We start from the raw sequence: 13,021 nt of genomic DNA, 5'->3' as shown, positions 1-13,021 counted from the left end.
AGCTAGGGAGGGTGAGAAAAAGGCAATTTGAGATTTCGCTAATGTCTCGGTCATGTACAATCACAGTACATACATTTACTATAGTAACTGACGAATGAGGGGAGGATAGAGAGTATAAGTGTCTAATGTTCAACAAATTTTCAAGAACTTCAAGAAAAGGTATAGAAGTGTCTCTTTATATATGTTTTAGATTGTGAAATATAAAATTGCACAAATTTTCCACAAATGTCAATATTGATTTTAACAAGGTGAAAAGGCACGAAGGCCTGCTAAGTTAAAGGGGGAATGAGATTTTTTGGAAAGTAAGTTTAAATGAGTGCCTATAGTCATATGAAATTTTTACTGTGTTTTAAGATAAACTCATATTATCCATTAAAAAATATAATCACAAAAGGTTTATATATTAAAAAAGACCCCACTTAAATAATAAGGTGAAAGATGCCCATTGCACATTATCATTTGAAAACAAAATAAAATATATATCATATTATTCATTATACATACACAAGTTACATTCACAAGAGTCAATGACAAAAACCTCAGACTCTTTCTTCCACCTCTCTTCTTTCTCAAGGGACGGAGGTAGTTCTATAAAAATTATTATGTACGATTTTGGTGTCCAATGATCTCTAGTGTAGTGATAGTGTTGTTCGGTACGTAGCTATTGGATTCAATTCAATCACACCGATCCACATTTCATGATGAAAAGTGGACGGTAGAACTGCTCTTCCGAGGGGAGAAGGGTTGCTAATTTTTTTGTGGGTCCAAAAAAGTGTAAATTTGTTTTTTGTGTCAATGGACAACCATTCCTTTTTTGGCTTTCTAAAAGAAGCCTTAGAGTTGAGTTGGGTTAGGAATACTTTCCTTGTTTTCAGTGTGATGATTGAGACTTACATTAAATGTTATTTCAATTTTAAAATAATAAATGGATCTTTTTACTTCACTTTCATTTCATATCTTGACATGTCTTGAGTTTTTTTGCATTCTATTGTTTTAGAATCTTAAAATGAAACTTCACTTACATAATTCTAGGAAATCTTATGAATACATACACACACGCATATATATATATATATATATATATATATATCAATGAGTTTTTTTAATTTCACATTTCATTTCACAGCTTCACATGGCTTGACTTTTCTTACATTTTATAACTTAATTCTAGCCAATATTCAAGAAAGTCTCTTTTATTAAGCAATCGTCGAGTGAGTTTCCTCCCCACAAATAGGCGAACCGGAAATGATAGCATAAATTTTAAATTTGTAAGATTTTAAACTATTTTCTCACAGATTTCACTAGTTTTTTTTTTCATTTATCATGGTTTGCAACCAGTTAGTCTCCATTTTCAACCGGCTCAAGGCTAAGCTGAGGCAATTCTCTCTTGAACACTGATTCTACTTAAACTCGATCTAATGATTTTATCGAATTCTAATTGTTTTAGAAAGCCATCGTGATTCTTTCACTTGTTTAATGTTTTTCATGGGCGCTTGTAAACCCAACCATAATCTCGAATGGTTTTGTATATTAGAAAAGGCTCCACTTAAATACTAAGGCAAAAGGTACACATTACATAGTATTTCTTGAAAATAAAATAAAATTATAAATTAAAAAAAGAATAAAATAAAAACATACTAAAAACTAAAATCAAAGAATATACTAATGCTTTCATTAAAAAGGATAGATTTAATAAACTTAAAGAATAATAAATTAATTTAATAATTTAATAAAATGAATCTTTGTGGAATCTTTTGAATAAAAGGACTCTTTACAAGTGAAAGTATATTAAAAAATTTTATTAAAACAATACTTCACATGATAAATCAGACTTTTACGAATACTCTTCAATCCTTTGTTCTAAAAAACACTACGGTAAAGCCCCTAATTTCAAAAACTTTAAGCCAATGTTGGATGCATTTTTTGATTGTTGCAGAGTTTTGATTTCTCTCTAGTGCAAAACGTAGATGGCGTTACGGTCGGGCTGTAGCAAAAATTTTAGGAGCTATTCCATCTCTGACAATGTATGCAGCAATGGAAAAAGTTTTCCTTTGTTTAAGAAAGAGCTTTCAACATCAAGATTGATAAGAGTGATATCACGGACAAGGGTGCCACATGAGATCCAACCCATGAGCTAGCCAACAGAAAGTGGAATGCAATCATGTAACCATCCCACCATACCCACTTACTTGTACAAAAATTGACGATCTCTAAATTCATTATTTAGCCCACGTTTGTCTCTTCGCGGAGTCACTCCCATTACTGGCCTCGGATGCTATGGATCAAACTCCTATGAATACTCTTTAAGCCTTTGTTCCTTAAAGTCTTTTTAAGCATGCCAAAAAAAGATGAAAGCAACAGTGAGAAATAGCATTTAAAATTGAAAGAAAATGCTTTCTTTCTTGTTATTTCTTAAAAGGACACATGTTGCTTTCATTGAGAAATAACATTTGAAAAGAAATGCTTTCTTTTACTCAATTTTTGAAGAGACACATATCACAAACAAATTTGAACGACCTTCACCCATTTGGATACTAAGGTCTTTCACCCATATGGATGCTAAAGCTTTTAATAGGCCAAAAAGATCCCTTGAAAACAACCACATTTATCTTCAATACTAACTTTTTTTTGGCCTAAGAAGACCATACAGAGGAGTTGGTAGAAAAAACGTGTAAATCTCTCACCATCAATAGTTTCACTATCACAGTAAATGTAATGTACCCTTCGTTTGCATTTTAGTCTTTTCACCACCATTTGATTACATACAATATGATTTTTTCTTCATTATAATGTTTTTAAAAGGTATCTCTATATTGGTCTTGATGTGAGGTATTAAAAATGTATAAAGAAAATTCTGTCCCTCTACCTAATAAAAATAAAGGTAAACTTAAAATTCTTCTGATTTTTAAGTCAAAATTTGAAGCTTTTGCTGGTAATAGCACTAAAACTTGTGTAAATTTCTCAATTCTTTTAAAAGCAAGCTCCAAATATAGCTGAGACTTTACAATTTTAGTCGATTAAAATACATTGGACCCCAATTTCTTTCCAATACTACCTCCCTCTCTCTCTCACGCACTCTCTCTCCCTCTCTCTCACACACACATGCACGCATGCACACACCAATGTTCAATTTTTTTTTATAAAAATAGAGTAAAATTACAAAAAATACCGATTATTTTGTAAAATTTCTTCTTTGACTCTATCCAAAGGAAATTTGGTATATTTTTCAAAATAATTTTTCTCGAACTTTGATGTCACACACACAATTTATTACAACTAAAAATATTGCCTTCTTTAAACCACCATAAAAACCTTACCTTGTTAAATGACAAGATGTCCACAAATGTACTTTTCGTGGTATGTGCAATTACATTGATACTTTCACTTTATAGAAAGTAGAACATCTTTTCCCTTTTTATTTTCCTTGAAATACTACCACCCTTTCTTTTTTTCTTTAGAAAACATACAAGAATTATATTAGAAAAAGTGAGTCACGATGATAACTTTCAAAAATAATAAGAAAATTATTAAATTGTTGGGTTGAATTAAATTGATATCAATGTTTAAGAAATGATTGCCTCAACTTAGTCTTGGAACGATCGACAATCAAGACTAGCTAGCTGCAAACCATTGAAAACACAAAAAAAATCGATGAAATATGTGAGAAAGTCCACCAAAAATTTACAAATCTCAAAATTTCTACTAGTATTTTCGATTTTCTTCTTTGTGAGGAGAAAACACGATCAACAGTCGTTTAATATCGCTTAATAACAAAGACTTTCTCAAACGTTAACACTGAATGATCAAGCTATAGAATGCAAGAAATGTAAAGCCATGTGAAGATGTGAAATGAAAGGTGAAATAAAAAGAACTAATTACTATACGTGTTTGTAGAATTTATTAGAATTATGCAAAGTGAAGCTTCACTTTGGCATTCTAAAACAATAAAGTGACAAAAATATAACATATGTATATATGTGTGTAAAATTTGCTACAATTATACAAGGAGAAGCTTCACTTTCGCATCCTAAAACAATAGAATGTAAGAAAAGTAAAGACATGTCGCGATGTGAAATGAAAGATAAGTCACTATCATACACTGAAAACAATGAAAGTCTCCCAAGGTTTCTTTTAGAAAGCCAAAAAGATCAAAGATGCATGTTTCATGAGGCAAAGCGCGATAAAAGAGGATACATCTAGCAATACATCCAAGAAACAATATAACCAATATATAAAGTTACAAGAAGCTTAAATTTTCAAGGAGAGAACATCCTCGTGTCAATACATTGGTTGCCTTCGAAGAAACCCTTTCGAAACTTCTATTAGAAAATAGAGAAGTGAAGGGTAAGAAATCCAAAGCTTCTAATCCAAAATGCAAAATGCAAAATATAAGCTCTGAAGCATACATAGGTTGACTTCAAAGAAAACCCTTATAAAACTTCTAAGCCAAAAATGCAAAAGTGAAAGGTAAAAAGATCTAAAGAAGCACTGCATAGTCACTTCCTTTCTCAACGGCAACAGGAACTATTATTTATGAACAATCATTCTCGCACAAGCCAACCATGCATAATTTTGAGACACCTACTCTCTCTTATTTTACGGATAGGCTCACTAGCCACAGCTCTCGCGCCTGTGTGTGAGTGAGGGTTGGGGGGTTCAACATTTACCAAACCGCATTGGTGTGTGAGTGCGAGAAACATTACCAAAGAAAAAAAAGTGTGTGTGTGTGTGTGTGTGTGTGTGAGAGAGAGAGAGAGAGAGAGAGAGAGAGAGATTTTGGAAACTCCTATGTCCATACCCGGTCTCTCCTGACATCAAATAAAATTAGAGAGCGTGCAGAACAACATGATCTCCTTATCGCCATTAATCCTACAGCAAAATCATGAAATAGTAGATCGTTTGCCGGAGATATCGTTGGCCAACCGGTCAAGACTGCACTGTGAAGAACCGCCAGGGCCTACTGCTTCTCTCAAAGCTGCTTTCAGCCGGGCACAATTCTGCTTAACCCGAGCTCCCCCTGAGCCATGCATCAACTCCTTGATTCCCTCTTCAATGGAGTGTCTCAGAGGCTGCACGCCCTTTCCATCCACATCGCAGTCCCCTTGCACCAATGGCATTGCAACGCCCCAGCCATCTGTAATGAGCTTGAAATTTGTGTTTTGATCTGATATTTTGTAGAAGCCCCCGAGCATCGGAACCCCTGTCCACAAAGCTTCCAGAATTGAGCCATATCCACAATGACACAGGAAGCAACCCACAGACGGATGAGAGAGCACGGCCGTCTGTGGCGCCCATGATATTATGCATCCCCGCCCCTTATTCCGCTCCTCAAAACCCGTCGGTAGTGCCGACTTCGGATCGATGCCATTCGCTGCGCTCCGTATGACCCACAAGAATGGTTGCCCACTTGCTTCCAATCCCAATGCTAGTTCCTGAATGTCTTCCTCTGTTAAGGAGATTATACTGCCAAAGGATGCATACACAACCGACCCTGTGGGCTGACCGTCTAGCCAACGCAAGCACTCCTCATCCTCACTGTAGAGTGAAGAATCACGATGGACGGTGTTGCTTGCCCAATCTATGGTGAACATGGGGCCCACTGGATAGATGCGAAGGCCTTGTGCAGCAAGGGCATCCAGGGTTTCCATCTCAAGCGCATGTGATGTGTTGATGACCAAACCACCTCCTTTCTTGCTGTTATGTAGGGTACCTATTATCTCCAATTCTTTGGCAGTACGAGCAAGAAAGTCCATGGGAATGTCACCGACCCGAAAGCCCTTTAACAAACCTGGGATAGAATCTATTACTACCTCCTTCATATCTGCAGAGACAATGAGATTTGTCGCGTAGCAAACTGGCAAATAATAGAAGCATAAAGACAGTGCACAATGCACATTAGAAAACTTTGTGTCACTGCCTAAGACATTTGGCTTCTTAAAACCACCATAGCAAGACAGACAAAGTAGAAATCAGACAAGAAGTACCTGGTTTATAAGGAAGGAGGTCCTTCTGCACAAGATGAGGCAGATTGCAACCCACCATGTAGCTGGTGGCAGGGTAGGGGCTGAACTGGAAGCGGGGAATGGAGAGGCGGTCTGCAAGCTCCTGCGACCAAGGATAGAGCAGATCGGAGACGAGGCATGTCGGCGCGGGCTGCAAGCTGCGTAAGAGCTGCTCCAGCCCCTCTTCCACCTTCTTGCTCAGCATGTGGAAATCCATATGCATGTCATTCATCATGGTCTCCACCTCTGCCACCACCTCCACTCGGAACAGGGCACGCTCATCCTTGTTCGCTGCGCTTCTGCTGTATGATGCGTAGCGGCTGGCGGGCAGCGCACAAGTTACTTGCAGCCCACGGCTTGCCAATGCTCTCGCTAGGGCGAAGATGGGAGTAACATGGCTCTGCTCGTGGTAAGGGAACAGAACAACATGATGCGTCTGCAGCTCATCTTGCCCCATTCTTCGCGCTCCTCTCTCTCTCTCTCTGCCTGCTCCCGAGCGATCGATGCTGTCTCCCTCTCACCCCTTCGTGCCACATATCTATCTCAACGTACACGCGATACACGGACCTGTCCCTTTAAGGCTTCACCCAATAGGCCTAGCATGGGAAGTGCATGTAAAGAACAACTTAACCGCTAAGAGGGCACCCCCGTACAGTGTTAGAAAAAACCGGAGTCTAATGTATTTTAGCCGGCTGAAATTATAAAATCCCGGTTAGATTTTGAGCTTGCCTTTAAGCAAAACCGGCAAATTTACACAAGTTTTAGAGAAATTACCAGCAAATGCTTCAAATTTTGACCTAAAAACTGGGAGGATTTCAAGTTTCCCCTTATTTTGATCAGTTAGAAAAAATGTATTTTTCTAGCCCTGCCCCCATAGGCTCTCCAGGCTTCCAGCATACGAATGAGCCGGAAGAGTTTCAACGACACCCATCCTAGCCTAGCGTGCATTTGAAAATCTACGTAAAGTTGCCTATGAATAGAGCTAAACCAGTGATAAAGGCTACACAAGAACTCCGAGCACCCTTAAACCAAAATACAAGCTTTGCTCCCAGATTCATGCAACGGCACCATTAGAAAAGTGAATACCTCTGTGGGCCTACAACTTCAATAGTTGAGGACCCTCTATTTGCACGCTCAGTCGGCCTATTGGTTAGCCCTCTAAGTGCTCTTTAATATTTAAAAGATATTGTGATTAAAAGGCCGTTCATCGCTTGCAAGGCCCAACAGAAGAGGAAGAGAGCACCATACTAGCCAAAGATATTCTATTGAATCCATGATATGAAGGTGAAGCTCAATGCACACCTATAGAACATGCTCATGGAGTGTAAATTAACTTGAAGTAGCCAGTTTAGAAGGCGCTTCCAAATTGTAGAGGGTGCCTTAGCACCCCTCAATGAAAAAGTAGATGTCAGTTCTTGATTACCAGAGATGTCGGTTGTTCTCCTAATTGCAAGAAAATGTAGATCATGGGGCTGTCGTCATCAAGTTTAAGGGCCCTCCTATCATGCCTCTAGAGGGATTATGGGGGTGCCCCTAAGATCGCCTTCCCATAGCACAATTATAAGCCCCTTTGACCCTTATCACGCGCTTTGCGCACATCAAAAGAGGAGGTGCTGCCAGCCACACATATAGCCCATAACAAGGCATCTCGAAACAAATGATGTCAATCCATATAAAATTAAAGAATATTTTGCTTCATATACATTGCACATATATGAAAGAGAATGGCGAGCAAAACAAATGGGGACTAAAGATTATTGAAGTGAAATAAAGCTTATGGATATTTCCTCTTTGATGTTCATCCGAGAGAGAGAGAGAGTATAGCTCAACAACGAATATTCCACAGGATATCGCTTGCATAAAACTCCTCACCTTATAACACCCTCACAAAGCTCTTTCCCAACTCGCTACCAATAAAAATAAATAAATGTGATTTATTTAATGAGAGAGAGAGAGAGAGAACCATTAGGACCAAAAACGACTCAAAAAGGACTATGTAAGAAATTGGTTAACTTGCTAATTAGCAGAGCTGTTGACGGTTAAAACGGCTCCAAATTTGGCTATTTTGGTTATTTAAAGCATATCTATGCTATTTAAAGCGTATCTAGGTACATATCTCTAAATATTAAAAAATATATCATTTTCAAACCATTCCTTTGCAGCTCACCGCGAACTTTGTCTTACTCACTTGACTTGGCGGAAAATTGTTGTTTCCACTTTTGAATGACTCAATCCCTCCTTTTTCTCGCTTACTTTCACGAGCTTTCTCTCTTCTCTTCTAATGCTAACATCTCTGTTACTACATTATCTCCATTATACTTTCTGTGTGCTCTTCGCTACTTACAATGAGTAATACATCTTCCATAGGTGATAATCGCAAATTTCACCTGAACATTAAGCTCAGCCAAGAAGATGCTGCTACGCGGAGTGTCTATCAAAGGCCAATTACAAATGCAAATGAAGCACAACAAGTTTGCAAGGATAGAAAGAAGCACGTTGACCTATGGACAGATAGAAACTTGCATCCAGCGGATCCGAGTACTAAAAGGTATCCATCTTTTCACAGACCTCATGATTTGATGAAATTTGTTGGAGGTCGGGTTGATGACTTACTAGGATATAGTTCTAAGCTATCTCATTTACACATTAATCATACACATTACATTCAATATCTCCAAACTTCTTTGTCTTCGAATGGAACAAGAATTTTAGAACTTGAAAACCAAATAACTTCTTTAAAACAAGAAAATCATCAGCTTTAGACCTTAAAAGAAACCCCAATAGGATTAAGAGCACGAGTAAAACGAATAAGAGATGTAGTAAACTTAACAGAAGGATGTGGACAAAGAAAAAAAAAGGTTGAAAATTACTAGAGAACATGTGGCCAGCCTCTTAGGATTTGATATGTCCAATCCTCAAGAAAGGGTGAGATTCTTGAATGAGGTAATGAACAAGAGTGGCATTTTGAAAATTTTCAAAAATAGAACCCAAAAGAAATTGGTATTTCAAAATTTACTAAAAGATATGGATTTGTTGGTCCAACCTTCTCAAACACAAGAAGTTTTGACACACTGGGAAGTGAGTAGAAAGGGTTATAGGGCCATCTCTAAAACCTCGTTCTAGGTCCTTAAGTATTACAAGATTAAAGCTTTTGACCTGTCTAGGCCTCACAATGTTGAAAAAGTAAGGACTTTGTTAAATGAAGAAATACCCGAACATTTTGGAGAATACTATCATGTAGAGGGAATGATGCATACGAAAAATAGAAGAGGAAATCTTCTTTTGTGTAGAATGTTTTTAATAGCATTTGGATGAGTATAAAAAAATTTCAATCTGCTATGGTGAGACACTATAAAATACGAGAAATAGATTGTAAAGGAAAACTTATATTTGTTATGAATTTGGATGAGGCTCAAATTTAAAAATGTCAAAAAATGGAAAGAGTATCTATATCCCTAATGAATAGAGCATTGAACTATAGCCAGGGTAAGCTAGATTCCCCACACCACAAAACTCGACCAGAAATGGAGCTATGGTGGATTGGAGCAGCTTAAGAAAACCACGACACATTGAAATGGCTCTTTTTGCAAATCGACACCCCTTCTGTTATACAGGACCAAAAATGCAGGTGAACAACTCCATGTAGATAGCGTGTGTGACTTCATTGTAGAATGATACTTGAGTGTTGACCTTAGATCATTGAAGTGCATGTTTGTTGTATGTGGAGGTGCTTATACCGAGTATCCATGTCTGTACTATATGGCAAACACTGGAACGAAAGGATGGCTTACAAAACATGAGGTTAGAAAACCACCATCGAGGCATAATGTGAACGCCATTGACTACCCATCGTCTTTTGTTATTTGGGATCCAATTCTAGCAATAGATTTTAAAAAATGCACGTATATGTTCAATGCATGCAAAGATTAGAATCTTGGACAAATTGCTTCGACTTCATCTTGATTATGCTTATTCCATTAAGCCGAGTACACTTGCAAACGAGTGCATAGAAAAATGTGAGGCTTTGCTCTCTCAAATGGGTTTCCATGGTGGTCAAGTGCATCTTAAAAAAGATCTTACTCTTTTTAAAGGGACAGGTGATGTTTTGCAAGATGTTTCAACGAAAGGAGAGAAAGCCAAAAGATTTTTGAGCAACCATGACAGCAACCAAGTCGACACTATGTGGAACTGCTGGAAGGATCTTTTTGTCATAATAACCAATGTTAAAAGTAGACCATATGTAGCCAACAAATGTATGGAAGTATGGAAGAAGCCCGAAAATTTTTTTAAAGTCTTGAGACAACAAGCTAGCTCAACTACTTATGCAAATGACTTTAAGAAGGCAATAAAGCTTTTAATAACTGCTATCACAGATGCTCAGAGAGAAAAAGACATCACATTTTACTTGGTGAGTATTCAATTACTTCTTAAAGTCTGGATAGTTTTTCACATTGCATCTTATGAGTCAACTAACAAATTTTATTTGTTTTAGAGTATTCTCTACTTGCATGGACCATATTTTGCAAAACAAGGACCCCTTGCAACATGGAATACTCAAGGAATGGAAAAATCTCACTATCAAGTGAAGACTTCATTTTTTAGATGTACGAGAAAGGGAGTGGGGCAAAGAAGAAGCAATGCACTAAAGGAATTATTCAATTGGTTCTCTAGGAGGCAATTACAAAGGATGAGATCAAACAACCATGTTGCTCAACCACAAATGGAGACTTATGCTTCACCTTGAAACTTTGTACCTCTTTAAAAAAAGATCCAACTTCAAAAAAATTATAGATCTTTACGCAAAATATTGTTGATTTTACATCAGTTTTTGATTCTTTTGGTATCTCTGCGCATGTCACCCGTATATCTCAAAACCTTTCTTTTTCTATAGTCCCAAGGAGGTTAGCATTTGACTCCTGAGCTGCAACTGCATAACTAGAGTAGCAGAGAAAGTATCCCGCTCTTGATGCATTGAATCCTTCAACATACCCAAATATTCTAAGTGATGCATGTCTCGCAAGTAGCATGACCTTGTTTGCATTGATTTGAAGGGGAATAAACCCCATAAACCGTGGCAATATCTTCAGAGCAAATATTGGCAACCCAAGATCTTCAGAATAATTCATGTGAAAGCACAAAAGGTGGCACTATCCAACGTAGGCAAGTAGTGCATGAGGGAGGAGGCATTCCTTCTAGAAGTTCCCTCTGTTGCTTTCTCTCTGGAGCCTTTAGCTCTCCCAAGAAAATTGTCCTTGTCAGTGAGTTTAATCTACAAAACAAGAAGTAGGACATAATGATAAAAACTTTAAAACAAAAGAAGATTGTAGAAAGGGAGACCAAGGTGAACCTGAGTATACCTTTTGCAACTCATCCTCGGCAGAGACTTTTTCTTGAAGGATATTACATGATCCAATCATCTCTCTTTTGTCAACGTCCTTTTCTACCTCTTTTAACTGAATTTTCAGCCAAAATATTGGATACCAAGTTCAACAAGCTTCTTGTCAAAATCCTCCTTTAAGAGAATCTTTCTCCTCTTCCATTCTTTTCATGCATAGAGCAAGTGCATCAGGAGCCGGAAGAAATAAATTATCAGATGTCTGCAAATCAAGTGCCAAAACTCCATTTTTTACTCTTATTTTATATCAATGAAGTCTTTGGCCACGTCAAAAACTTCAGAAATGGTTGCAATACAATAGTCCTCCCTGATATGAAGCTAGCATTGAATATGGTGGAGAGGGATATAGTCTTTTCCATTAATATAAAAGAAGGAAAGTCTTGGAATAATAAGAGAGGCCTCAGATAACTCTACCTCCTTTGTGGGCTCATCAATGACAATATTAGGTGGTCCACTCAAAACCTGTGACTGTGGCCTCACATTTTGTACAACCACATCATCTTTTACATCAGCCCCAATAGTGCCATGTGCATTACTGTACCAACTGCTCATCTCATCAAAGACTACATCTCTGCTCACTCGTAATTCTCATGTAGTAGGATTGTAGCACCTGTACCCCTTTTGTTCAAGGGAATATCCCACAAGAATACATTTCTCTGCTTTAGGATCCAATTTCCCACACAAATCATCTGGTACATGCACGTAAGCTATGCAGCCAAACACTTTCAAGTGTTCCAAATCAGGCTTTGTACCTGTAAACTTTTCCTCAGGCGTTACATCATGCACCGCAGCTGTAGGTGTCCTGTTCATAATGTACACAGCTGTATTTACAGCTTCAGCCCAGAAATGATGAGGCATGTTCTTCTCATTCATCAATGCACGTGCAACCTCTGCAATGTGCCTGTTTTTCCTTTCTGCGACCCCATTCTGTTGTGGAGTATATGTGCGTGTAAACTGCCTGCGTATACCATGCATTCGCAGAAAATTTGAAAAATCATTGGAGAAGTACTCTCCCCCTCCATCTGACCTCAATGTCTTGATTTGCATATTTGTCTCCTTCTCAATCATGACTTTGAAGTTTTGAAAGTGACCAAACACTTCACTTTTGTTACGCATGAAGTAGACCCATACTTTACTTGTATGGTCATCAATGAAAGAGACATAATACTTGCAACCATGTATACTTGCAGTATCGGTTGGACCCCAAACATCTGTGTGCACCACCTCAAGTGGCTTTTTACATACATTGCGCTCATGTGGAAATGAGCCCTTTGACTGTTTTCCAAACTGGCATGCTGCACACACTTTATGCATACCATCAACCTTGAATTTGGACAAACCTTTTACAATCTGTTTTGATTGCATGCTGCGCAATCTTTGCTCATTGACATGGCCAATGCATTTGTGCCAAATGTCAACATCAGCCACAACACCTGTGCCCTGTGCAAATAATGCAGCTTTTACCTCAGGCATGTCTACATTCAGCGTAAACATTCTGCCCACACATTTTCCCTCTATGATCAGCTTACAGCCATTCTGGAAATCTTCTACATAACAGCCATTGGGATTGAAGCGAACCTGCAAACCCTGCTCAACCATTTGTCCAACAGAAACAAGATTCTTT

At 38.0% G+C, this 13,021-nt stretch overlaps 1 protein-coding gene across 2 annotated transcripts; it reads right to left on the bottom strand.

Annotated features, from left to right (window-relative positions):
- Positions 1–4,804: 4,804 nt before the first annotated feature.
- LOC147460051 (UDP-glucose:p-hydroxymandelonitrile O-glucosyltransferase-like) lies at positions 4,805–6,578 on the bottom strand. Of its 2 annotated transcripts, none has more exons than XM_086511209.1 (2): positions 5,985–6,578; positions 4,805–5,788 (listed from the first exon to the last, which is right to left on the bottom strand). In XM_086511209.1, exons 1-2 carry the CDS (start codon positions 6,457–6,459, stop codon positions 4,881–4,883), a joined length of 1,383 nt encoding a protein of 460 aa, XP_086367335.1. In that variant the 5' UTR covers positions 6,460–6,578; the 3' UTR covers positions 4,805–4,880. The 2 variants fall into 2 exon arrangements, with proteins under 2 accessions (XP_086367335.1, XP_086367334.1); XM_086511208.1 differs by having other exon boundaries at positions 4,805–5,821; positions 5,985–6,577.
- Between the last annotated feature and the right edge of the window lie 6,443 nt (positions 6,579–13,021).

This window comes from Adiantum capillus-veneris, chromosome 4 (assembly GCF_014529385.1).
Source record: "Adiantum capillus-veneris isolate H3 chromosome 4, ASM1452938v2, whole genome shotgun sequence".
Lineage (NCBI taxonomy): Eukaryota > Viridiplantae > Streptophyta > Polypodiopsida > Polypodiales > Pteridaceae > Adiantum > Adiantum capillus-veneris.
This window is presented reverse-complemented; position numbering and strand designations above follow the sequence as displayed.

Coding starts and splice junctions, on each gene's coding strand:
- LOC147460051 (XM_086511208.1), bottom strand. CDS start 6,459: ATGGGGCAAGATGAGCTGCAGACGCATCATGTTGTTCTGTTCCCTTAC. Junction 5,822..5,984: donor CCTCCTTCCTTATAAACCAG/GTACTTCTTGTC, acceptor TTGTCTCTGCAG/ATATGAAGGAGGTAGTAATA.